Source organism: Anolis sagrei, chromosome 3 (genome assembly GCF_037176765.1).
Source record: "Anolis sagrei isolate rAnoSag1 chromosome 3, rAnoSag1.mat, whole genome shotgun sequence".
Lineage (NCBI taxonomy): Eukaryota > Metazoa > Chordata > Lepidosauria > Squamata > Dactyloidae > Anolis > Anolis sagrei.
In genome coordinates this window covers 1,631,200-1,657,764 of record NC_090023.1, presented here as the reverse complement: position 1 = coordinate 1,657,764, position 26,565 = coordinate 1,631,200, and the positions used below count along the sequence as shown (strand labels likewise).

General features: G+C 46.7%; 2 protein-coding genes across 2 annotated transcripts; one reads left to right on the top strand and one right to left on the bottom strand.

The window, feature by feature from the left end:
- Nucleotides 1-311: 311 nt before the first annotated feature.
- LOC137096676 (uncharacterized) lies at nucleotides 312-4,350 on the bottom strand (the record flags this gene model as incomplete). Its single annotated transcript, XM_067466343.1, has 6 exons — nucleotides 3,835-4,350; nucleotides 2,771-2,870; nucleotides 2,348-2,504; nucleotides 1,790-2,074; nucleotides 716-870; nucleotides 312-622 (listed from the first exon to the last, which is right to left on the bottom strand). Coding segments are annotated over exons 1-6 (1,524 nt in total), but the record flags the coding sequence as incomplete, so codon positions are not given.
- LOC132770112 (cystatin-B-like) lies at nucleotides 4,214-19,470 on the top strand. The gene is made up of 3 exons (XM_060766996.2): nucleotides 4,214-4,475; nucleotides 9,208-9,309; nucleotides 19,168-19,470. Exons 1-3 carry the CDS (start codon nucleotides 4,410-4,412, stop codon nucleotides 19,300-19,302), a joined length of 303 nt encoding a protein of 100 aa, XP_060622979.2. The 5' UTR covers nucleotides 4,214-4,409; the 3' UTR covers nucleotides 19,303-19,470.
- The last annotated feature ends 7,095 nt before the right edge of the window (nucleotides 19,471-26,565 follow it).

Genomic DNA, 26,565 nt, shown 5'->3' with positions numbered 1-26,565 from the left:
GATAGAACTGGATAAATAAATAGATGATTTGATGGATGGATGGATGGATGGATGGATAGGACTGGATAGATAAATAAATAGATGATTTGATGATAGAAAAATAGATAGATAGATAGATAGATAGATAGATAGATGGATAGATGATAGATAGAAGATGATGATGATGATAGATAGATAGATAGATATGATTGATGAAGAGGTAGGTAGGTAGATAGAACTGGATAAATAAATAGATGATTTGATGGATGGATGGATGGATAGGACTGGATAGATAAATAAATAGATGATTTGATGATAGAAAAATAGATAGATAGATAGATAGATAGATAGATAGATAGATGGATAGATGATAGATAGAAGATGATGATGATGATAGATAGATAGATAGATAGATAGATAGATAGATAGATAGATAGATATGATTGATGAAGAGGTAGGTAGGTAGATAGAACTGGATAAATAAATAGATGATTTGATGGATGGATGGATAGGACTGGATAGATAAATAAATAGATGATTTGATGATAGAAAAATAGATAGATAGATAGATAGATGGATAGATGATAGATAGAAGATGATGATAGATAGATAGATAGATAGATAGATAGATAGATAGATAGATAGATATGATTGATGAAGAGGTAGGTAGGTAGATAGAACTGGATAAATAAATAGATGATTTGATGGATGGATGGATGGATGGATAGATAGGACTGGATAGATAAATAAATAGATGATTTGATGATAGAAAAATAGATAGATAGATAGATAGATAGATAGATAGATAGATGGATAGATGATAGATAGAAGATGATGATAGATAGATATATAGATAGATAGATAGATAGATAGATAGATAGATAGATAGATATGATTGATGAAGAGGTAGGTAGGTAGATAGAACTGGATAAATAAATAGATGATTTGATGGATGGATGGATAGGACTGGATAGATAAATAAATAAATAGATGATTTGATGATAGAAAAATAGATAGATAGATAGATAGATAGATAGATAGATAGATAGATGATAGATAGAAGATGATGATAGATAGATAGATAGATAGATAGATAGATAGATAGATAGAAGATGATGATAGATAGATAGATAGATAGATAGATAGATAGATAGATATGATTGATGAAGAGGTAGGTAGGTAGAACTGGATAAATAAATAGATGATTTGATGGATGGATGGATAGGACTGGATAGATAAATAAATAGATTATTTGATGATAGAAAAATAGATAGATAGATAGATAGATAGATAGATGGATAGATGATAGAAGATGATGATGATGATAGATAGATAGATAGATATGATTGATGAAGAGGTAGGTAGGTAGATAGAACTGGATAAATAAATAGATGATTTGATGGATGGATAGATAGATAGGACTGGATAGATAAATAAATAGATGATTTGATGATAGATAGATAGATAGACAGACAGACAGACAGACAAGGTGGATGAATGGATAGAAATAGATATGATTGGAAGAATGGATGGATGAAGAGAGAGACAGATAGATAGGACTGGATAAATAAATACATAGATGACTGGATGAATGGATACATAGATAGGACTAGATAAATAGATGGATGGATGGATGGATGGATAGAACTGGATAAATAAATAGAATTGACTGATGGAGAAGTAGGTAGATTGATAGATAGAACTGGATAAATAAATAGATGGTTGGACGGATGGATACATAGATGATGGGATGGATGGATGGATGGATAGATAGATAGGATAGATAAGATAGATGGATTGATGGATGAATGGATAGAAATAGATATGATTGGAAGAATGGATGAAGAGAAATAGACAGATAGACTGATGGAGAAGTAGGTAGATAGATAGATAGATAGATAGATAGATAGATAGATAGATAGGTAGGACTGGATAAATAAATACATAGATGACTGGATAGATAGATAGATAGATAGATAGATAGATAGATAGAGAGATGATGGGATAGATAAGATAGATAGATAAGATAGATAGATAGATAGATAGATAGACAGATAGATAGACAGATAGATAGACAGATAGATAGACAGACAGACAGATGGATGAGTGGATGAATGGATAGATATGATTGGAAGAATGGATGGATGAAGAGAGAGACAGATAGATAGGACTGGATAAATAAATAGATAGATGATTGGATGGATGGATAAAACTGGATAAATAAATAGAATTGACTGATGGAGAAGTAGGTAGATTGATAGATAGATAGATAGATAGATAGAACTGGATAAATAAATAGATGATTGGATGGATAGATAGATAGATGGGATGGATGGATGGATAGATGGATGGATGATGGGATGGATGGATGGATGGATGGATGGATAGATAGATAGATAGATAGATAGATAGATAGATAGATAGATAGATAGATAGGATAGGATAGATGGATGGATGGATGGATGGATAGAAATAGATATGATTGGAAGAATGGATGAAGAGAAAAATAGACAGATAGACTGATGGAGAAGTAGGTAGATAGATAGATAGATAGATAGATAGATAGATAGATAGATAGGACTGGATAAATAAATACATAGATGACTGGATAGATAGAGAGAGAGAGAGATGGGATAGATAAGATAGATAGATAGATAGATAGATAGATAGATAGATAGATAGATAGATAGATAAGATAGATGGATGGATGAATGGATAGAAATAGATATGATTGGAAGAATGGATGAAGAGAGATAGACAGATAGACTGATGGAGAAGTAGGTAGGTAGATTGATAGATAGATAGATAGATAGATAGATAGATAGATCTGGATAAATAAATAGATGGATGGATGGATAGATAAATAGATGATGGGATGGATGGATGGATAGATAGATAAATAAATAGATGATGGGATAATTAGATAGATAGATAGATAGATAGATAGATAGGAGAGATGGATGGATGGATGGATAGAAATAGATATGATTGGAAGAATGGATGAAGAGAGAGAGAGAGAGATAGATAGTAGGCTTGGGTAACCACGGAAAAAATTGGTTCTAAACTCGTTTCGTTTTTAGGGGGCCCTTGCGTTTCGTTTTTTAAAAGAATTCCGAAATTTTCCTTTTAAAAAGTTCGAAATATACGAAATTCCGTAAAATTACGAAACAATTATGAATTGATTCGTTAATGGCGGACGCGATTGCGCAATATGCTAAAAAACCCTCCCAATGGGACAGGGGGAACTTCTGAAGCTTCCCTCTCCCTCTGTTGTTGACTGTTGGTGTGATAGAACAAACAACAACTATAAAACTTGCACCAGACATATGGAAATAATAACGAAACAATTTCGAAACAATTACGAAATAAATTGGAAAAATTGTTTCGATTTTTAATTACTCCTCACAGTACTCCTGCATGGCTCAATATTGGATCATAACTAATTTAAATACAAATTAATAACGAATTACGAAATTAACGAACGAAACCGCCCAAGCCTGATAGATAGATAGATAGATAGATAGATAGATAGATACGACTGGATAAATAAATACATAGATGACTGGATAGATAGATAGATAGATAGATAGATAGATAGGAAGGACTGGATAAATAGATAAGTGGATGGATGGATAGAAATAGATATGATTGGAAGAATGGTTGGCGATAGATAGATAGGAATCATAGAATCAAAGAGTTGGAAGAGACCTCATGGGAAGAGACCTCAAGCAGGAATATTGCATTCAAATCACTCCTGAGAGATGGCCGTCCAGCCTCTGTTTAAAAGCTTCCAAAGAAAGCGCCTCCACCACACTCCCTCCGGGGCAGAGAGTTCCACTGCTGAACGGCTCTCACAGTCAGGAAGTTCTTCCTCATGTTCAGATGGCACCTCTCCGGCCGGGTGCCAGGGCGCCCTGACCTGGCACTTCCTCTATCCCCATGACGCCGACATCCGCTGCCCACGAGGCTTCCTCCGACGCCTGGCCGCACAGATCCAGCACTGCCCGCTGAGCATGTGTTCCTCCGTTTGCTTTCCTTGCACCTTCCAGGCCTGCCTTGGTAGGAGTGGTTTGTGCCTTGCAAGGATGGAGTAGGGCCAGCCAGGACCTGCTTCTGAGGAGGAAAAATGTGGCCGACCCGGAAAGGCAAGAGATGGGTGCCTGGCTTTGGTGGCTTGTGCACCAATGAGAGGCAGGCATCTCCTTTTCGGGGAAGAATGGGCTCTCCTTGGCTTTCGAGAGCAGATCTGGCGCCGGGCCTGTTGCAACCGCAGCCGGGCGTGCCTCCCTTTGCACAACAACGCCTACCTGGCTCAGGTGCAGCAGCAGTTGCCCAAAGAAGGAGGCCAGATCCGTCTGGAAGCATCTCCATCCATCCATCCATCCACCTGCAGGTTCTGTCTCCGTGGAGACCCCCTTCCCTCAGGCACCATGATACCCGGAGGCTTATCCACTCTCAAACCGGCCACTTCAGAGACCCAGGCCATCGTAGACCAGGTGAGAAGTCCGTCAATGACTCAAGGCTTCTTCCCTATGGCAACCCCCCAAAGGCCATCTAGTCCAACCCTCTTCTGCTCCAGTTCTTCTCCAACGCTTTGTGAGGAGTGGGCTTGCCATGAAAGGTGAGAGAGAGAGCCTTGGAGGGAAGCAACCTGTTGGCCGTACTCACAGGAGTCTAGTGTCGAGATCGAGGAAAGCCAGGACTCCACTTCAGCTTTGGTCAAACTTCTGAAGTTGAACATGACCCCCCCCCCCCCATTAGAGATAGTAACTTTTAGTTTGCTAAGGACAAGGACATCAGACTGGATAATAAGGGTTAAGCCTTGGTCAGTTTGGTGTGTATCATTTAATCAAAGCTTTGTGCCCTATTTTCATATGTTTAGAGCAGAAGGTAACCAATTTATTACTGAAAATCGTGCCACGAAAGTCTTTGACTTTTCCCACCTGAGGCACACCTGGGCTCCTGATGGCCCCCCACCTCACAAACAAGGGACTCTGTTTCCCCCTCAGGGATAGATTTCCCTTTATGGACCTTCCTATGAATAATATAAACTAGGGACACTGGGGGAAGGTAGTTGGGTTTACTCTCTGTGTTATGATTTCCATATTTTCTCCTGTACTTCTATATTTCCCTTCATGTCTTTGACCTTGCCCTGACCCTTTTTGCCCCCTTCCCTTCTCCTGGGGGAAATCTACAAGGAAGCTGCCCTGCCTCTGGAAAAGCCATCAGCGATCAGGAAAAGACCCTTCTCTTTGGACATTCTTTGCATGGACAATAATCAAGGATATCCTTTTGACTTCGGAGTTGGGCCACCATTCGGATTCCCGTTTGGCAGACTTTTTAATCATATGACAATGGGGGGAATATGACCTTAGGAGAGTCCTCTTTTCCTCCAAGCCGTTTTTCTTTCAAATCTTCCCACTAAGGACATTCACAAAAGTTTCCCCTTTGTGCCCTATCTGATTGTAAGAGGAAAACTTGGATTAAACCATCAATGCTTATCAGAGACCCCTCTCAGGACAATAAAGTGGCTTCTCTGGAAGGCCGATCCCCAGCCCCAACAAGCCTAAGGACATTAAAACTCCATAATCCACTCAAGAATGCATTGTCTCCCTTCCTCCCGCCTCCCTCCCTTCTGATTCGCTGGAGCGTCGAGGCAGCAGGAGCCTCCTGATTGGCTCTGGCGCCCCGCGAAAGCCCTGCGATTGGCCCTGATGCATGGGGGATGGCCAAGCCTCCTCCCAGCTGTTTGCGCGTCAGCCAATCCCCTTTGAGCTGGGCGGGACGAGGGAGTGGGAATTTTGAAACTCACAACTTTGTATTTTCTATAAAAATGGCCTTTACTTCTGTAACCACATGCTCTGCTTGGCGAATGATTGCCGCTCTGCATCCTTTTCAGCTGAATCGCTAATAAACATCTCGGTGGCACTTCCTTCCACTTGTTGAGACCTTTTATTGGGAAAAATCAGGGATTGGATGCTTCTCTCTGTCTCGCCAGAGTAACGAACTCTTTAAGGAGTCTGATTGGTCTCTGCCTCCTGGCAAAGACCCCTAAATTCCTGCTCTAGAACACTTCTTCATCTAGAACAGTGTTTCTCAACCTGTTGATCGGGACCTTTTGGGGGGTGTCAGAGGGGTCACCAAACACCATCAGGGAACACAGTATTTTCTGTTGGTCAGGGGGTTTCTGTATGGGGTGGGAAGTTTGGCCCAATTCTATCATTTTTGGGGTTCAGAATGCTCCTTGTTTGTAGGTGAACTATAAATCCCAGCAACCACAGTTCCCAAATGTCAAGGTCTATATTCCCCAAACTCCACCAGTGTTCACATTTGGGCATATCCGTGAGTATTAGTCCAGATCCACCATTGTTTGAGTCCACAGTGCTCTCTGGATAGAGGTGAACTATAACTCCAAAACTGAAGGTCAATGCCCACCAACCCATTCCAGTATTTTCTGTTGGTCATGAGAGTTCTGTGTGCCAAGTTTGACCCAATTCTATTGGTGGAGTTCAGAATGCTCTTTGGTTGTAGGTGAACTATAAATCCCAGCAACTACAATTCCCAAATGTCTAGGGTCTGTTTTCCCCAAACTCAACCAGTGTTCACATTGGGACATATCTGTGAGTATTGGTCCAGATGCATCATTGTTTGAGTCCACAGTGCTCTCTGGATAGAGGTGAACTACAACTCCAAAACTCAAGGTCAATGCCCACCAAACCCTTCCAATATTTTCTCTTGGTCATGGGAGTGCTGTGTGCCAAGAATTCAAAAGCAGTCCCCCAACCCCACCAGTATTCAATGTTGGCCATGTAGGTAGTGTGACAAGTTTGGTGCAGATCCATTGTGGGCTGTGTTCAGAATGCTCTTTGATTGTAGGTGAACTACAAATCCCAGTAACTACCAACTCCCAAATGTCAAGCTCCATTCTCCTCAAACTCCACCAGTGTTCACATTTGGGCATATTGAGTTTCTGTATAGGGTGAGAAGTTTGGCCCAATTCTATTGTTGGTGGAGTTCAGAATGCCCTTTGGTTGTTGGTGAACTATAAATCCCAGCAATTACAACTCCCAAATGACAAAATCAATGCCCCCAATCCCATCAGTATTCACATTTGGGCGTATTGGACATTTGTGCCAAATGTGGTCCACTGAATGAAAATCCATCCTGCGTATAAGATATTTACATGACGAGTCGTGACAGTAGTTATGAAGTAGCAACTAATAATGTGATGGTTGAGGGTCACCACAACATGAGGAACAGTATTAAGGGGTGGTGAGACAGATCTAGAATGATGCCCCTGTGTCCAGTTCTGGTCAAAGCAATTCAAGGAGGAGGTGGACAAGAGAAGGGCAGCCAAAGAGGTCCAAGGTCTGAGGAGTGGCTTAAAGAGCTGGAGATGTTTGGCTTGGAGAAAAGAAGGCTCTGAGAAGGGGACACGAGAAGAGCCATGTTTAACTATCTAAGTGGAGGTCCCATTGAGGAGGAGTCATGCTTCCTTTCTGCTGATCACAGATCGAGAATGATGACCCTGTGTCCAGTCCTGGTCAAAGCAATTCAAGGAGGAGGTGGACAAGAGGGAAGGTGTCCAGAGAAGGGCAGCCAAAGAGGTCCAAGGTCTGAGGAGTGGCTTACAGAGCTGGAGATGTTTGGCTTGGAGAAAAGAAGGCTCTGAGAAGGGGACACGAGAAGAGCCATGTTTCACTATCTAAGTGGAGGTCCCATTGAGGAGGAGTCATGCTTCCTTTCTGCTGATCACAGATCGAGAATGATGACCCTGTGTCCAGTCCTGGTCAAAGCAATTCAAGGAGGAGGTGGACAAGAGGGAAGGTGTCCAGAGAAGGGCAGCCAAAGAGGTCCAAGGTCTGAGGAGGGGCTTACAGAGCTGGAGATGTTTGGCTTGGAGAAAAGAAGGCTCTGAGAAGGGGACACGAGAAGAGCCATGTTTCACTATCTAAGTGGAGGTCCCATTGAGGAGGAGTCATGCTTCCTTTCTGCTGATCACAGATCGAGAATGATGACCCTGTGTCCAGTCCTGGTCAAAGCAATTCAAGGAGGAGATGGACAAGAGGGAAGGTGTCCAGAGAAGGGCAGCCAAAGAGGTCCAAGGTCTGAGGAGGGGCTTACAGAGCTGGAGATGTTTGGCTTGGAGAAAAGAAGGCTCTGACAAGGGGACCCGAGAAGAGCCATGTTTCACTATCTAAGTGGAGGTCCCATTGAGGAGGAGTCAACCTACCTCCCTGCTGATCATAGATCGAGAATGATGACCCTGTGTCCAGTCCTGGTCAAAGCAATTCAAGGAGGAAATGGACAAGAGGGAAGGTGTCCAGAGAAGGGCAGCCAAAGAGGCCCAAGGTCTGAGGAGTGGCTTAAAGAGCTGGAGATGTTTGGCTTGGAGAAAAGAAGGCTCTGAGAAGGGGACACAAGAAGAGCCATGTTTCAATATCTAAGTGGAGGTCCCATTGAGGAGGAGCCATGCTTCCTTTCTACTGGGCCCAATGGAGCCATGGGTTCAAGAAGCAGGAAAGGAGATTCCACCTCAACATTAGGAAGAACTTCAAGAGCAGTTCAATATGCTTCCTTGAGAAGTGTCTTTGGTTGGGCCTTCCTTCATGGCAGAAGGGGGTTGGGCTGGGTGGCCCTTGGACTCTCTTCCAACTCTAGGATTCTATGAACTTTCAAGATGGTGTTCAAACAGAGGCTCACCTGTCAGGAGGGCTTTGAGATTCCACCTCAACATTAGGAAGAACTTCAAGAGCAGTTCAATATGCTTCCTTGAGAAGTGTCTTTGGTTGGGCCTTCCTTCATGGCTGAAGGGAGTTGAGCTGGGTGGCCATTGGACTCTCTTCCAACTCTAGGATTCTATGAACTTTCAAGATGGTGTTCAAACAGAGGCTCACCTGTCAGGAGGGCTTTGGGATTCCACCTCAACATTAGGAAGAACTTCAAGAGCACTTCAATATGCTTCCTTGAGAAGTGCCTTTGGTTGGGCCTTCCTTCATGGCAGAAGGGAGTTGAGCTGGGTGGCCATTGGACTCTCTTCCAACTCTAGGATTCTATGAACTTTCAAGATGGTGTTCAAACAGAGGCTCACCTGTCGGGAGGGCTTTGATTGTGTCCTCCTGCCTGGTAGAATGGGGTTGGACTAGATGGCCCTTGGGGGTATCTTCCAATGTGGGGATTCTATCATCCACCCCAATAACCCTTGCCCTCACTCTCTCTTCTTTCCAGGTGAAGACCCAGCTAGAAGCCAAAACCAACCAGAGGTACACTATTTTTGAGGCTGTTTGCTACTGTTCACAGGTGGTTGCTGGCACCAACTACTTTGTCAAGGTGGGTCCTGAGGAGTAAGGAGATCAATGGGAATTAGGGCGGGGGAAGAAGTGCCTTGGGTCCCAAGCTTTCAAGGTCACAGCTTGCCCTTTCGGTCTGGAAGTAGATTAGCATCCCCATGGGTCAACTGAGGGTGATGGTCCAGTGATGGCCCAGTCAGAGCAGCTCCTGATGTCATTCATAATGCTGATGCTTCTCTTTCTTTACCGCCTCCTCTTCTTCCACGTCTTCTTTTTCTTCTCTATCTCCTTCTTTTCCTTCCTCCATCTCTTCTTCTTCCTCTCCTCCCCTTCTCCTTCTTCCTCTTCTTCTTTTCTTCCTCCGCTTCTTCCTCCTTCTCCATCTTCTTCCTCTTCCTGCTCCTCTCCTCCTCCTCCCCCTCCATCTCTTCTTCTTCCTCCTCACCTCCCCTTCTTAATTTTCCTCTTCCTCCTCTTCTTCTTCTTCCCTGTCCTCTCCTCCTCTTCTTCATCTTCCTCCTCCTCGTTTCCTTCTCTATCTCCTTCTCCCCCCTCCATCTCTTCTTCTTTATCCTTCCCTCTTCCCCTTCTTCTTCATCTTATTCTTCCTCTTCTTCTCCTTCTCTTCTTCCTTCTCCTTCTCTTCTTCCTTTCTTCATCTTTTTCCTGTTCCTGCTCCTCCCCTCCTCCTCCTCCTTCTCCATCTCTTCTTCTACTTCCTCCTCTTCCTTTCCTCCTTCTCTTATTCACTTCCCTCCATCTCTTCTTCTGCTTCCTCATCACCTTTCCTTCTTCATCTTCCTCTTCCTCCTCCTCCTCCTCCTCCTCTTCTTCTCCTTTTCCTCCTCCTCTTCTTCCTTCTCCTTCTCTTCTTCCTTCTCCTTCTTCCTTTCTTCATCTTTTTCCTGTTCCTGCTCCTCCCCTCCTCCTTCTCCATCTCTTCTTCTACTTCCTCCTCTTCTTTTCCTCCTTCTCCTCTTATTCACTTCCCTCCATCTCATCTTCTGCTTCCTCCTCACCTTTCCTTCGTCATCTTCCTCTTCTTCTTCCTCCTCCTATTCCTCTTCTTCTCCTTTTCCTCCTCCTCCTCTTCTTCCTTCTCCTTCTCTTCTTCCTTCTCCTTCTTCCTTTCTTCATCTTTTTCCTGTTCCTGCTCCTCCCCTCCTCCTTCTCCTTCTCCATCTCTTCTTCTGCTTCCTCCTCACCTTTCCTTCTTCATCTTCCTCTTCTTCTGCTTCCTCCTCTTCCTCTTCTTCTCCTTTTCCTCCTCCTCTTCTTCCTTCTCCTTCTCTTCTTCCTTTTCCTTCTTCCTTTCTCCATCTTTTTCCTGTTCCTGCTCCTCCCCTCCTCCTTCTCCTTCTCCATCTCTTCCTCTGCTTCCTCCTCTTCTTTTCCTCCTTCTCCTCTTATTGACTTCCCTCCATCTCTTCTTCTGCTTCCTCCTCACCTTTCCTTCTTCATCTTCCTCTTCTTCCTCCTCTTCCTCTTCTTCTCCTTTTCCTCCTCCTCTTCTTCCTTCTCCTCCTCTTCTTCCTTCTCCTTCTCTTCTTCCTTCTCCTTCTTCCTTTCTTCATCTTTTTCCTGTTCCTGCTCCTCCCCTCCTCCTTCTCCTTCTCCATCTCTTCTTCTGCTTCCTCCTCACCTTTCCTTCTTCATCTTCCTCTTCTTCTGCTTCCTCCTCTTCCTCTTCTTCTCCTTTTCCTCCTCCTCTTCTTCCTTCTCCTTCTCGTCTTCCTTCTCCTTCTTCCTTTCTTCATCTTTTTCCTGTTCCTGCTCCTCCCCTCCTCCTTCTCCTTCTCCATCTCTTCCTCTGCTTCCTCCTCTTCTTTTCCTCCTTCTCCTCTTATTGACTTCCCTCCATCTCTTCTTCTGCTTCCTCCTCACCTTTCCTTCTTCATCTTCCTCTTCTTCCTCCTCTTCCTCTTCTTCTCCTTTTCCTCCTCCTCTTCTTCCTTCTCCTTCTCTTCTTCCTTCTCCTTCTTCCTTTCTTCATCTTTTTCCTGTTCCTGCTCCTCCCCTCCTCCTTCTCCATCTCTTCTTCTACTTCCTCCTCTTCTTTTCCTCCTTCTCCTCTTATTGACTTCCCTCCGTCTCTTCTTCTGCTTCCTCCTCACCTTTCCTTCTTCATCTTCCTCTTCTTCCTCCTCTTCCTCTTCTTCTCCTTTTCCTCCTCCTCTTCTTCCTTCTCCTTCTCTTCTTCCTTCTCCTTCTTCCTTTCTTCATCTTTTTCCTGTTCCTGCTCCTCCCCTCCTCCTTCTCCATCTCTTCTTCTACTTCCTCCTCTTCTTTTCCTCCTTCTCCTCTTATTCACTTCCCTCCATCTCATCTTCTGCTTCCTCCTCACCTTTCCTTCGTCATCTTCCTCTTCTTCTTCCTCCTCCTATTCCTCTTCTTCTCCTTTTCCTCCTCCTCCTCTTCTTCCTTCTCCTTCTCTTCTTCCTTCTCCTTCTTCCTTTCTTCATCTTTTTCCTGTTCCTGCTCCTCCCCTCCTCCTTCTCCTTCTCCATCTCTTCTTCTGCTTCCTCCTCACCTTTCCTTCTTCATCTTCCTCTTCTTCTGCTTCCTCCTCTTCCTCTTCTTCTCCTTTTCCTCCTCCTCTTCTTCCTTCTCCTTCTCGTCTTCCTTCTCCTTCTTCCTTTCTTCATCTTTTTCCTGTTCCTGCTCCTCCCCTCCTCCTTCTCCTTCTCCATCTCTTCCTCTGCTTCCTCCTCTTCTTTTCCTCCTTCTCCTCTTATTGACTTCCCTCCATCTCTTCTTCTGCTTCCTCCTCACCTTTCCTTCTTCATCTTCCTCTTCTTCCTCCTCTTCCTCTTCTTCTCCTTTTCCTCCTCCTCTTCTTCCTTCTCCTTCTCTTCTTCCTTCTCCTTCTTCCTTTCTTCATCTTTTTCCTGTTCCTGCTCCTCCCCTCCTCCTTCTCCATCTCTTCTTCTACTTCCTCCTCTTCTTTTCCTCCTTCTCCTCTTATTGACTTCCCTCCGTCTCTTCTTCTGCTTCCTCCTCACCTTTCCTTCTTCATCTTCCTCTTCTTCCTCCTCTTCCTCTTCTTCTCCTTTTCCTCCTCCTCTTCTTCCTTCTCCTTCTCTTCTTCCTTCTCCTTCTTCCTTTCTTCATCTTTTTCCTGTTCCTGCTCCTCCCCTCCTCCTTCTCCATCTCTTCTTCTACTTCCTCCTCTTCTTTTCCTCCTTCTCCTCTTATTCACTTCCCTCCATCTCATCTTCTGCTTCCTCCTCACCTTTCCTTCGTCATCTTCCTCTTCTTCTTCCTCCTCCTATTCCTCTTCTTCTCCTTTTCCTCCTCCTCCTCTTCTTCCTTCTCCTTCTCTTCTTCCTTCTCCTTCTTCCTTTCTTCATCTTTTTCCTGTTCCTGCTCCTCCCCTCCTCCTTCTCCATCTCTTCTTCTACTTCCTCCTCTTCTTTTCCTCCTTCTCCTCTTATTCACTTCCCTCCATCTCATCTTCTGCTTCCTCCTCACCTTTCCTTCGTCATCTTCCTCTTCTTCTTCCTCCTCCTATTCCTCTTCTTCTCCTTTTCCTCCTCCTCCTCTTCTTCCTTCTCCTTCTCTTCTTCCTTCTCCTTCTTCCTTTCTTCATCTTTTTCCTGTTCCTGCTCCTCCCCTCCTCCTTCTCCTTCTCCATCTCTTCTTCTGCTTCCTCCTCACCTTTCCTTCTTCATCTTCCTCTTCTTCTGCTTCCTCCTCTTCCTCTTCTTCTCCTTTTCCTCCTCCTCTTCTTCCTTCTCCTTCTCTTCTTCCTTCTCCTTCTTCCTTTCTTCATCTTTTTCCTGTTCCTGCTCCTCCCCTCCTCCTTCTCCATCTCTTCTTCTACTTCCTCCTCTTCTTTTCCTCCTTCTCCTCTTATTGACTTCCCTCCGTCTCTTCTTCTGCTTCCTCCTCACCTTTCCTTCTTCATCTTCCTCTTCTTCCTCCTCTTCCTCTTCTTCTCCTTTTCCTCCTCCTCTTCTTCCTTCTCCTTCTCTTCTTCCTTCTCCTTCTTCCTTTCTTCATCTTTTTCCTGTTCCTGCTCCTCCCCTCCTCCTTCTCCATCTCTTCTTCTACTTCCTCCTCTTCTTTTCCTCCTTCTCCTCTTATTCACTTCCCTCCATCTCATCTTCTGCTTCCTCCTCACCTTTCCTTCGTCATCTTCCTCTTCTTCTTCCTCCTCCTATTCCTCTTCTTCTCCTTTTCCTCCTCCTCCTCTTCTTCCTTCTCCTTCTCTTCTTCCTTCTCCTTCTTCCTTTCTTCATCTTTTTCCTGTTCCTGCTCCTCCCCTCCTCCTTCTCCTTCTCCATCTCTTCTTCTGCTTCCTCCTCACCTTTCCTTCTTCATCTTCCTCTTCTTCTGCTTCCTCCTCTTCCTCTTCTTCTCCTTTTCCTCCTCCTCTTCTTCCTTCTCCTTCTCTTCTTCCTTCTCCTTCTTCCTTTCTCCATCTTTTTCCTGTTCCTGCTCCTCCCCTCCTCCTTCTCCTTCTCCATCTCTTCCTCTGCTTCCTCCTCTTCTTTTCCTCCTTCTCCTCTTATTGACTTCCCTCCATCTCTTCTTCTGCTTCCTCCTCACCTTTCCTTCTTCATCTTCCTCTTCTTCCTCCTCTTCCTCTTCTTCTCCTTTTCCTCCTCCTCTTCTTCCTTCTCCTCTTCTTCCTTCTCCTTCTTCCTTTCTTCATCTTTTTCCTGTTCCTGCTCCTCCCCTCCTCCTTCTCCATCTCTTCTTCTACTTCCTCCTCTTCTTTTCCTCCTTCTCCTCTTATTGACTTCCCTCCGTCTCTTCTTCTGCTTCCTCCTCACCTTTCCTTCTTCATCTTCCTCTTCTTCCTCCTCTTCCTCTTCTTCTCCTTTTCCTCCTCCTCTTCTTCCTTCTCCTTCTCTTCTTCCTTCTCCTTCTTCCTTTCTTCATCTTTTTCCTGTTCCTGCTCCTCCCCTCCTCCTTCTCCATCTCTTCTTCTACTTCCTCCTCTTCTTTTCCTCCTTCTCCTCTTATTGACTTCCCTCCGTCTCTTCTTCTGCTTCCTCCTCACCTTTCCTTCTTCATCTTCCTCTTCTTCCTCCTCTTCCTCTTCTTCTCCTTTTCCTCCTCCTCTTCTTCCTTCTCCTTCTCTTCTTCCTTCTCCTTCTTCCTTTCTTCATCTTTTTCCTGTTCCTGCTCCTCCCCTCCTCCTTCTCCATCTCTTCTTCTACTTCCTCCTCTTCTTTTCCTCCTTCTCCTCTTATTCACTTCCCTCCATCTCATCTTCTGCTTCCTCCTCACCTTTCCTTCGTCATCTTCCTCTTCTTCTTCCTCCTCCTATTCCTCTTCTTCTCCTTTTCCTCCTCCTCCTCTTCTTCCTTCTCCTTCTCTTCTTCCTTCTCCTTCTTCCTTTCTTCATCTTTTTCCTGTTCCTGCTCCTCCCCTCCTCCTTCTCCTTCTCCATCTCTTCTTCTGCTTCCTCCTCACCTTTCCTTCTTCATCTTCCTCTTCTTCTGCTTCCTCCTCTTCCTCTTCTTCTCCTTTTCCTCCTCCTCTTCTTCCTTCTCCTTCTCTTCTTCCTTCTCCTTCTTCCTTTCTTCATCTTTTTCCTGTTCCTGCTCCTCCCCTCCTCCTTCTCCATCTCTTCTTCTACTTCCTCCTCTTCTTTTCCTCCTTCTCCTCTTATTGACTTCCCTCCGTCTCTTCTTCTGCTTCCTCCTCACCTTTCCTTCTTCATCTTCCTCTTCTTCCTCCTCTTCCTCTTCTTCTCCTTTTCCTCCTCCTCTTCTTCCTTCTCCTTCTCTTCTTCCTTCTCCTTCTTCCTTTCTTCATCTTTTTCCTGTTCCTGCTCCTCCCCTCCTCCTTCTCCATCTCTTCTTCTACTTCCTCCTCTTCTTTTCCTCCTTCTCCTCTTATTCACTTCCCTCCATCTCATCTTCTGCTTCCTCCTCACCTTTCCTTCGTCATCTTCCTCTTCTTCTTCCTCCTCCTATTCCTCTTCTTCTCCTTTTCCTCCTCCTCCTCTTCTTCCTTCTCCTTCTCTTCTTCCTTCTCCTTCTTCCTTTCTTCATCTTTTTCCTGTTCCTGCTCCTCCCCTCCTCCTTCTCCTTCTCCATCTCTTCTTCTGCTTCCTCCTCACCTTTCCTTCTTCATCTTCCTCTTCTTCTGCTTCCTCCTCTTCCTCTTCTTCTCCTTTTCCTCCTCCTCTTCTTCCTTCTCCTTCTCTTCTTCCTTCTCCTTCTTCCTTTCTCCATCTTTTTCCTGTTCCTGCTCCTCCCCTCCTCCTTCTCCTTCTCCATCTCTTCCTCTGCTTCCTCCTCTTCTTTTCCTCCTTCTCCTCTTATTGACTTCCCTCCATCTCTTCTTCTGCTTCCTCCTCACCTTTCCTTCTTCATCTTCCTCTTCTTCCTCCTCTTCCTCTTCTTCTCCTTTTCCTCCTCCTCTTCTTCCTTCTCCTCTTCTTCCTTCTCCTTCTTCCTTTCTTCATCTTTTTCCTGTTCCTGCTCCTCCCCTCCTCCTTCTCCATCTCTTCTTCTACTTCCTCCTCTTCTTTTCCTCCTTCTCCTCTTATTGACTTCCCTCCGTCTCTTCTTCTGCTTCCTCCTCACCTTTCCTTCTTCATCTTCCTCTTCTTCCTCCTCTTCCTCTTCTTCTCCTTTTCCTCCTCCTCTTCTTCCTTCTCCTTCTCTTCTTCCTTCTCCTTCTTCCTTTCTTCATCTTTTTCCTGTTCCTGCTCCTCCCCTCCTCCTTCTCCATCTCTTCTTCTACTTCCTCCTCTTCTTTTCCTCCATCTCCTCTTATTGACTTCCCTCCGTCTCTTCTTCTGCTTCCTCCTCACCTTTCCTTCTTCATCTTCCTCTTCTTCCTCCTCTTCCTCTTCTTCTCCTTTTCCTCCTCCTCTTCTTCCTTCTCCTTCTCTTCTTCCTTCTCCTTCTTCCTTTCTTCATCTTTTTCCTGTTCCTGCTCCTCCCCTCCTCCTTCTCCATCTCTTCTTCTACTTCCTCCTCTTCTTTTCCTCCTTCTCCTCTTATTCACTTCCCTCCATCTCATCTTCTGCTTCCTCCTCACCTTTCCTTCGTCATCTTCCTCTTCTTCTTCCTCCTCCTATTCCTCTTCTTCTCCTTTTCCTCCTCCTCCTCTTCTTCCTTCTCCTTCTCTTCTTCCTTCTCCTTCTTCCTTTCTTCATCTTTTTCCTGTTCCTGCTCCTCCCCTCCTCCTTCTCCTTCTCCATCTCTTCTTCTGCTTCCTCCTCACCTTTCCTTCTTCATCTTCCTCTTCTTCTGCTTCCTCCTCTTCCTCTTCTTCTCCTTTTCCTCCTCCTCTTCTTCCTTCTCCTTCTCTTCTTCCTTCTCCTTCTTCCTTTCTTCATCTTTTTCCTGTTCCTGCTCCTCCCCTCCTCCTTCTCCTTCTCCATCTCTTCCTCTGCTTCCTCCTCTTCTTTTCCTCCTTCTCCTCTTATTGACTTCCCTCCATCTCTTCTTCTGCTTCCTCCTCACCTTTCCTTCTTCATCTTCCTCTTCTTCCTCCTCTTCCTCTTCTTCTCCTTTTCCTCCTCCTCTTCTTCCTTCTCCTTCTCTTCTTCCTTCTCCTTCTTCCTTTCTTCATCTTTTTCCTGTTCCTGCTCCTCCCCTCCTCCTTCTCCATCTCTTCTTCTACTTCCTCCTCTTCTTTTCCTCCTTCTCCTCTTATTGACTTCCCTCCGTCTCTTCTTCTGCTTCCTCCTCACCTTTCCTTCTTCATCTTCCTCTTCTTCCTCCTCTTCCTCTTCTTCTCCTTTTCCTCCTCCTCTTCTTCCTTCTCCTTCTCTTCTTCCTTCTCCTTCTTCCTTTCTTCATCTTTTTCCTGTTCCTGCTCCTCCCCTCCTCCTTCTCCATCTCTTCTTCTACTTCCTCCTCTTCTTTTCCTCCTTCTCCTCTTATTCACTTCCCTCCATCTCATCTTCTGCTTCCTCCTCACCTTTCCTTCGTCATCTTCCTCTTCTTCTTCCTCCTCCTATTCCTCTTCTTCTCCTTTTCCTCCTCCTCCCCTCCTCCTTCTCCTTCTCCATCTCTTCTTCTGCTTCCTCCTCACCTTTCCTTCTTCATCTTCCTCTTCTTCCTCCTCTTCCTCTTCTTCTCCTTTTCCTCCTCCTCTTCTTCCTTCTCCTTCTCTTCTTCCTTCTCCTTCTTCCTTTCTTCATCTTTTTCCTGTTCCTGCTCCTCCCCTCCTCCTTCTCCATCTCTTCTTCTACTTCCTCCTCTTCTTTTCCTCCTTCTCCTCTTATTGACTTCCCTCCGTCTCTTCTTCTGCTTCCTCCTCACCTTTCCTTCTTCATCTTCCTCTTCTTCCTCCTCTTCCTCTTCTTCTCCTTTTCCTCCTCCTCTTCTTCCTTCTCCTTCTCTTCTTCCTTCTCCTTCTTCCTTTCTTCATCTTTTTCCTGTTCCTGCTCCTCCCCTCCTCCTTCTCCATCTCTTCTTCTACTTCCTCCTCTTCTTTTCCTCCTTCTCCTCTTATTGACTTCCCTCCGTCTCTTCTTCTGCTTCCTCCTCACCTTTCCTTCTTCATCTTCCTCTTCTTCCTCCTCTTCCTCTTCTTCTCCTTTTCCTCCTCCTCTTCTTCCTTCTCCTTCTCTTCTTCCTTCTCCTTCTTCCTTTCTTCATCTTTTTCCTGTTCCTGCTCCTCCCCTCCTCCTTCTCCATCTCTTCTTCTACTTCCTCCTCTTCTTTTCCTCCTTCTCCTCTTATTCACTTCCCTCCATCTCATCTTCTGCTTCCTCCTCACCTTTCCTTCGTCATCTTCCTCTTCTTCTTCCTCCTCCTATTCCTCTTCTTCTCCTTTTCCTCCTCCTCCTCTTCTTCCTTCTCCTTCTCTTCTTCCTTCTCCTTCTTCCTTTCTTCATCTTTTTCCTGTTCCTGCTCCTCCCCTCCTCCTTCTCCTTCTCCATCTCTTCTTCTGCTTCCTCCTCACCTTTCCTTCTTCATCTTCCTCTTCTTCTGCTTCCTCCTCTTCCTCTTCTTCTCCTTTTCCTCCTCCTCTTCTTCCTTCTCCTTCTCTTCTTCCTTCTCCTTCTTCCTTTCTTCATCTTTTTCCTGTTCCTGCTCCTCCCCTCCTCCTTCTCCTTCTCCATCTCTTCCTCTGCTTCCTCCTCTTCTTTTCCTCCTTCTCCTCTTATTGACTTCCCTCCATCTCTTCTTCTGCTTCCTCCTCACCTTTCCTTCTTCATCTTCCTCTTCTTCCTCCTCTTCCTCTTCTTCTCCTTTTCCTCCTCCTCTTCTTCCTTCTCCTTCTCTTCTTCCTTCTCCTTCTTCCTTTCTTCATCTTTTTCCTGTTCCTGCTCCTCCCCTCCTCCTTCTCCATCTCTTCTTCTACTTCCTCCTCTTCTTTTCCTCCTTCTCCTCTTATTGACTTCCCTCCGTCTCTTCTTCTGCTTCCTCCTCACCTTTCCTTCTTCATCTTCCTCTTCTTCCTCCTCTTCCTCTTCTTCTCCTTTTCCTCCTCCTCTTCTTCCTTCTCCTTCTCTTCTTCCTTCTCCTTCTTCCTTTCTTCATCTTTTTCCTGTTCCTGCTCCTCCCCTCCTCCTTCTCCATCTCTTCTTCTACTTCCTCCTCTTCTTTTCCTCCTTCTCCTCTTATTCACTTCCCTCCATCTCATCTTCTGCTTCCTCCTCACCTTTCCTTCGTCATCTTCCTCTTCTTCTTCCTCCTCCTATTCCTCTTCTTCTCCTTTTCCTCCTCCTCCTCTTCTTCCTTCTCCTTCTCTTCTTCCTTCTCCTTCTTCCTTTCTTCATCTTTTTCCTGTTCCTGCTCCTCCCCTCCTCCTTCTCCTTCTCCATCTCTTCCTCTGCTTCCTCCTCTTCTTTTCCTCCTTCTCCTCTTATTGACTTCCCCCCATCTCTTCTTCTGCTTCCTCCTCACCTTTCCTTCTTCCTCTTCCTCTTCCTCCTCCCCTATGCCCCTCCCACTGTCTCTCTCCCACCTGCCAGGTGCGTGTTGGGCCTGAGGAGAGGGACTTTGTCCACCTGCGGATCTTCAAGGCCCTTCCGGTCTACGGCGGTCAGGTGGAACTGGCCGGCTTCCAGCTGGGCAAGACCAGGGAGGAGCCCATCAACTACTTCTAGGCCCTCCGACCAACCTCCAAGGAGCGGACCAAGGAACGGACTGGCAGAGAATGCAGTCAGGGGGGGGGGTCTCCTGTGGTTTGGAGGAACGCCATTCAGAAAAGGTGGGGGCACCCCACAGACGGAAGCCCCGTCCTCCTGGAAGCTGAGCCCTGAAATAAATGCCTCTGTCTTGATTGAATAATAAGTTTGGTCCAATTCTGTCGTTCGTGGGGTTCAGAATGCTCTTTGATTGTAGGTGAACTATAAATCCCAGCAACTACAACTCCCAGGAGATACCTTGAGATGTTTTAGAGGGCCATAAGTTGGCCATGTTTTACATGACCATAAGTTGGCCAACTTATGGTCATGTAAAACACCTTGAGATGTTTTACATGACCATAAATTGGAGATACCTTGAGATGTTTTACATGACCATAAATTGGAGATACCTTGAGATGTTTTACATGACCATAAATTGGAGATACCTTGAGATGTTTTACATGACCATAAATTGGAGATACCTTGAGATGTTTTACATGACCATAAGTTGGAGATACCTTGAGATGTTTTACATGACCATAAATTGGAGATACCTTGAGATGTTTTACATGACCATAAATTGGAGATACCTTGAGATGTTTTACATGACCATAAATTGGAGATACCTTGAGATGTTTTACATGACCATAAGTTGGAGATACCTTGAGATGTTTTACATGACCATAAGTTGGAGATACCTTGAGATGTTTTACATGACCATAAATTGGAGATACCTTGAGATGTTTTACATGACCATAAATTGGAGATACCTTGAGATGTTTTACATGACCATAAGCTGGAGATACCTTGAGATGTTTTACATGACCATAAATTGGAGATACCTTGAGATGTTTTACATGACCATAAGTTGGAGATACATTGAGATGTTTTACATGACCATAAATTGGAGATACCTTGAGATGTTTTACATGACCATAAATTGGAGATACCTTGAGATGTTTTACATGACCATAAGCTGGAGATACCTTGAGATGTTTTACATGACCATAAGTTGGAGATACCTTGAGATGTTTTACATGACTATAAATTGGAGATACCTTGAGATGTTTTACATGACCATAAGTTGGAGATACCTTGAGATGTTTTACATGACCATAAATTGGAGATACCTTGAGATGTTTTACATGACCATAAATTGGAGATACCTTGAGATGTTTTACACGACTATAAATTGGAGATACCTTGAGGTGTTTTACACGACTATAAATTGGAGATACCTTGAGATGTTTTACATGACCATAAATTGGAGATACCTTGAGATGTTTTACATGATCATAAGCTGGAGATACCTTGAGATGTTTTACATGACCATAAGTTGGAGATACCTTGAGATGTTTTACATGACCATAAGTTGGAGATACCTTGAGATGTTTTAGAGGACCATAAATTGGAGATACCTTGAGATGTTTTACATGACCATAAGTTGGAGATACCTTGAGATGTTTTACATGACCATAAGTTGGAGATACCTTGAGATGTTTTAGAGGGCCATAAGTTGGAGATACCTTGAGATATCTTAGATGGTTCAATGGCTTCAAACTACAAGAAAGGAGATCTCATCTGAACACGAGGAAGAACTTCCTGACTGTGAGAGCTGTTCAGTAGTGGAACTCTCTGCCCCAAAGTGTGGTGGAGGCTCCTTCTGTTGTTGTTTATTTGTTCAGTCGCTTCCAACTCTTGTTGACCTCCTGGACCAGCCCACGCCAAAGCTCCCTGTCGGCTGTCACCACCCCCAGGGACTCCTTCAAGGTCAAGCCATCCATCCATCTTGTCCTTAGTCGGCCCCTCTTCCTTTTTCCTTCCATTTTCCCCAGGATCATTCTCTTCAAGCTTTCCTCATGATGTAGCCAAAGGACTTCATTTTTCTCCATCTTCTATGGAGGTGTTTAGATAGAGGCTGGGTGGTCATCTGTCAGGGGTGCTTTGAACGCGATTGCACTGCTTCTTGGCAGAATGGGGTTGGACTGGATGGCCCACCAGGTCTCTTCCAACTCTAGGATTCAATGAGATGGCCGTAAGTTGGAGATACCTTGAGATGTTTTAGAGGACCATAAGTTGGAGATACCTTGAGATGTTTTAGAGGACCATAAGTTGGAGATACCTTGAGATGTTTTAGAGAGCCATCAGTTGGAGATACCTTGAGATGTTATAGAGGGCCATAAGTTGGAGATACCTTGAGATGTTTTAGAGAGCCATAAGTTGGAGATACCTTGAGATGTTTTAGAGAGCCATAAGTTGGAGATACCTTGAGATGTTTTAGAGGACCATAAGTTGGAGATACCTTGAGATGTTTTAGAGAGCCATAAGTTGGAGATACCTTGAGATGTTTTAGAGTTGGTGATATCTTGAGATGTTTTAGAGGACCATAAGTTGGAGATACCCTGAGTGGCCATCTATTGGGGGTGCTTTGAACGCGATTGCCCTGCTTCTTGGCAGAATGAGGGTTGGACTGGATGATGGCCCACCAGGTCTCTTCCAACGTTCTGATTCTTTGATCCTAGGAGGCTGGCTGGCCGGCCATCTGCTGGAAGTGTTTTGTGCTTTTCCTGCATGAAGGCAGAAAGAAGGGGGCTGGGCTGGATGGCCTTTGGGGGTCCCTTCCAACTCTGTCTTTCCCAAAGTGACTTCCATGGCATGCCATTGACCCAGGAGGAGTCAAAGGAGACCAGGAGCTGACCACGAGCCAGGTGCCTCCTGCAGTATCAACCAAAGCCATCCTTTGGGCTCTTCTCCCAGAATCCCATGGCAGTAGATCCCACATGATCTGAGTGTGGACTCATAGAACCCAGTGGGATTTCCTGCCTTGATGTTCTGGGTTGTGTGGAAGGTCCCTGAGATGCCCTCAAGAAGCAGCTGTGCATCAGACTGTAGACAGGACATAAATTCCGTGTGCCCAACGGGACGCTGGGGCTGCCTCAGATTAAAGGCCTTTGGATTTCCTTAAACAGTCTTTAGATTGCTTAAAGGTTCAACAAAGTTCTTTATTAAGGAAAACAAACAGGTACTTTAAAGCTTTCTCAACAGTCTATTGACTCTCTCTCAAGCTTGTCCACAGGGGACAGGCACTATCTTCATAACTGTAACTAATGGGGAAATCCTTAACTTCTAATCTGGGCAGTCTGTCTTTGCCTCTGTTGCCGTGGAGCCCCTGCACCCGGTACCAACTGCTTCTGGCTTCCATGGGAGACCCTTACCAAGCAGAGCTTTGTAGACTTCCAAGGGAAAAGGAGTTCAGGTTTCTGTGATGGCTGACTGAAGTCCCTCAGCGAAGGAGGTGTTGTTGTTCATTCGTTCAGTCGTCTCCGACTCTTCGTGACCTCATGGACCAGTCCACGCCAGAGCTCCCTGTTGGCCGTCACCACCCCCAGCTCCTTCAAGGTTAGTCCAGTCCCTTCAAGGATGCCATCCATCCATCTTGCCCTTGGTCGGCCCCTCTTCCTTTTTCCTTCCACTTTCCCCAGCATCATTCCCTTCTCTAGGCTTTGCTGTCTCCTCATGATGTGGTCAAAGGACTTCCGCTTTCCCTCTCGTCTCCTTCCCTCCAGTGAGCAGTCGGGCTTTCTTTCCTGGAGGATGGACTGGTTGGATCTTCTCGCAGTCCAAGGCACTCTCAGCACTTTCCTCCAACACCACAGCTCAAAAGCATCTCTCTTCCTTCGCTCGGCCTTCCCGAAGGTCCAGCTCTCACATCCGTAGGTGACTACAGGGAAGACCATGGCTTGGACTAGGCAATGGATCTTGGTTGCCAGTCTGATGTCTCTACTCTTGACTCTTTGATCGAGACTGGACATTGCTCTCCTCCCAAGAAGGAAGCGTCTCCTGATTTCCTGGCCACAGTCTGCATCTGCAGTAATCTTTGCGCCTAGAAATACAAACCCTGTCACGGCCTCCACGGTTTCTCCCTCTATTTCCCAGTTGTCAATCATTCTTGTTGCCATCATCTTGGTTTTTTTGATGTTTAGCTGCAACCCGGCTTTTGCGCTTTCTTCTTTCACCTTGATGAGAAGGCTCCTCAGCTCCTCCTCGCTTGCGGCCATCAGAGTGGTGTCATCTGCATATCTGAGGTTGTGAATGTTTCTTCCAGCCATTTCCACCCCAGCTTTGCATTACAGGAGCTGTAAGGCTGTATATAGAATCATAGAATCATAGAATCCAAGAGTTGGAAGAGACCTCCTGGGCCATCATCCAGTCCAACCCCATTCTGCCAAGAAGCAGGAATATTGCATTCAAAGCACCCCTGACAGATGGCCATATCTTCCGGCCAAGCCATGGGACCTTTCTCCCCGGCCAAGCCGTAGAAGACGAAGCTTTCTACAGGAGCTCTTGGTATTATGTCCTGCATGGAAGGCTTCTCTGTGTGGACTGAACTCAAAAAGGCTCCTATTCACCCCAGGAAAGGGGGTGGGACCAGGGACCCTAACTCTAATTGACAGGTGGCTTGCCCTATGATTGCAGCCAAAAGAAGCCAACTATCTGCAGAGTCCCTGAAACTTAGGACTGCAACAAACATTCAATGCAAAGCAAACAAAATCTTTGCAGAGAGACCTCCCTCCTGCCCAGACTGCCAAGGGGAAGAGTGCTGCGGAGCTCTGCACGCGCCCAGGGGCCTCTCCTTGGTGGTGCTGCTGCAGGAGGGGCGTGGCAAGGGGCGTGGCCTCCCCTCCCTCCCCCCTCCCTCCCTCCCACCGGTGTCCGTCCGTGGGTCCGGGCGAGGCCGCCTCCCGCTTCCTGTCTCCGGCCAGAAGGCAGCGGAAGCCTCCTCCCTGCACCAGCTGCAAAAAGGAAAGGGAAAGGAGGAAGGAAGGAAGGAAAGGAGGAAGGAAGGAAGCAGCAAGGTGAGCCCGCAGGTGAGCAGACCCCCCCCCCACACACTCCAAGCCCAGGAAGAGAGGGAGGGAGGGGCGTGAGAGGGAAATACAGCGGGGAGGGAAGGGGAGGAGAGAGAGAGACCCCTCCTTGTGGTCCTTATTGCTGCAGGAGCCCCTCCCCAAATAAACCAGCGCCCCTCTTTCCTGAGGCAAGCACACCTGGACGACCCCTCCCCTCTCTAGATGTGGGTGGGGGAGGGCTTTGGTGGGAGAAGGGCCTTAGGAGGGGGGGTGTCTTGAGAACAGGTCAGGGGTCGCTGGGAGGGGCTTCCTCCCCGCAGCAATTTGGGGCGGGGGTCTTTCAAGAAGCCCCCTTCCCCTTTCAAAGCTCTGAAGGGGCAAAAATGACCCAAGGCACCCCCACAACTCCCCCCCCCCCAAGTCAGTGGCTCCCTTGACCATCACTTGGTCCCTTCCATAATTGGGGAGGGGGCTTGGAGGGTGACCCTCCATGCTACTGTATTTCAAGAAGCCCCCTCCCTTCCCAAGGCAGGTCTGAACGGGCAAAAAGGACCAATGCACCCTCACAACCCCCCCCCCCCCCCCAAAGTTAGTGGCTCCCTTGACCATCATTGGTCCCTTCCAGAATTGGGGAGGGGGCTTGAAGGGTGACCCTCCACGCTACTGTATTTCAAGAAGCCCCCTCCCCTCCCAAGGCTGCTCTGAAGGGGCAAGAAAGACCAAGTCACCCCCACAACTCCCCCCCCCCCCAAGTCAGTGACTCCCTTGACCATCACTTGGTCCCTTCCATAATTGGGGAGGGGGCTTCTGCTGTCTTTCAAGAAGCCCCCTCCTCTCTCAAGGCTCTGAAGGGGCAAGAAAGACCAAGGCACCCCCACAACTCCCTCCCCCCACAAGTCCCCCCCCCCCCACACACAAGTCAGTGGCTCCCTTGACCATCACTTGGTCCCTTCCATAATTGGGGAGGGGGCTTGCAGGGTGACCCTCCATGCTGCTGCTGCCTTTCAAGAAGCCCCCTCCCCTCTCAAGGCTGCTCTGAAGGGGCAAGAAAGACCAAGTCACCCCCACAACTCCCCCCGGCCAAGTCAGTGACTCCCTTGACCATCACTTGGTCCCTTCCATAATTGGGGAGGGGGCTTAAAGGGCGACCCTCCATGCTACTGTATTTCAAAAAGCCCCCTCCCTTTCCAAGGCAGGTCAAAAAAGGGGCAAAAAAGGCACCCCCCAACAACCCACCCCTCAATGGCTTCCTTGCCTTTCACTTGGTCCCTTCCATAATTGGGGAGGGGGCTTGAGAGGTGACCCTCCATGCTGCTTCTGCTGCAGTGCCTGCCTGGGCTTGTCAGTGCAACCCCTCCCCAAATACACATCCCTATATGGGGGGGGGGGAGCATAGGCACTTTTGGAGAGGGGATGCAGAAGGTGTGATGGGACCCCAGACCCAATTCTCCTGGAGGGAAAGGGAGGGTGGGCTTTGCCTTGCAGGTAGGGGCAGGCCAGCCTTGGGTGTGTGCTTCCTTCCTTCCTTCAGGAAGGGGCGATGAATCAGCAGCATCCGCTGCTTGGTGCGGCCTGCCTGGGCTTGCCTGCCCTGGCCTGCCTCTGCTCCCAAGGGACAAGGAAGGCAGGACAGGGGTGGGGGGCCCCAACTGGGGCCCCCCACCCCTGTCCTGCCTTCCTTGTCCCTTGGGAGCAGAGGCAGGCCAGGGCAGGCAAGCCACTTCCAGTGCTTGGGCGTCTAAGGCTTTTCAGGGGTGCATTGGGGTGCCTGTAGCATTGGAAGAGAGAGAGAGGAAAGGGAGAGGAAGACTGGGGTGGGGAGGGGGCTTCCAAGGGGTGGGGGTGGTGGGGGGTGTGGCCCTTTGGGACCTGTGGGGCTGGGGCTCAGCCTGCAAAGGACAGCTCTCATGCTCTCTCTTTCTCTCTCTTTTTCCTCCCTCCCTCCCTACATGCTTTCTCCCTCTTTCCCTCCATCTCTCCTTACCGCTTTTCTACTTCCTTCCTTCCTTCCTTCTGTCCTTCCTTCCTTCCTTCCTCCCTTCTCCTCCCTTTCTTCTTGTCTTCCTTCCTCTCTTTCGTCTTATCACTTTTCTCCCTCCCTCACACTCTCCTTCCTTCCTTCCTTCCTTCCTTCCTTCCTTCCTTCCTTCCTTCCTTCCTTCTCCTCTTCCCTTTCTTCTTGTCTTCCTTCCTCTCTTTCGTCTTATCACTTTTCTCCCTCCCTCACACTCTCCTTCCTTCCTTCCTTCCTTCCTTCCTTCCTTCCTTCCTTCCTTCCTTCCTTCTCCTCTTCCTTTTCTTCTTGTCTTCCTCTCTTTTGTCTTATCACTTTTCTCCCTCCCTCACACTCTCCTTCCTTCCTTCCTTCCTTCCTTCCTTCCTTCCTTCCTTC

What these genes read in the sequence shown, in the direction of transcription:
- LOC132770112 (XM_060766996.2), top strand. Translation starts at nt 4,410, where the DNA reads ATGATACCCGGAGGCTTATCCACTCTCAAACCGGCCACTTCAGAGACC. An exon ending in CCCAGGCCATCGTAGACCAG is followed by an intron (nt 4,476 to 9,207) that starts GTGAGAAGTCCG and finishes TCTTCTTTCCAG; the next exon opens with GTGAAGACCCAGCTAGAAGC. An exon ending in GCACCAACTACTTTGTCAAG is followed by an intron (nt 9,310 to 19,167) that starts GTGGGTCCTGAG and finishes CCCACCTGCCAG; the next exon opens with GTGCGTGTTGGGCCTGAGGA.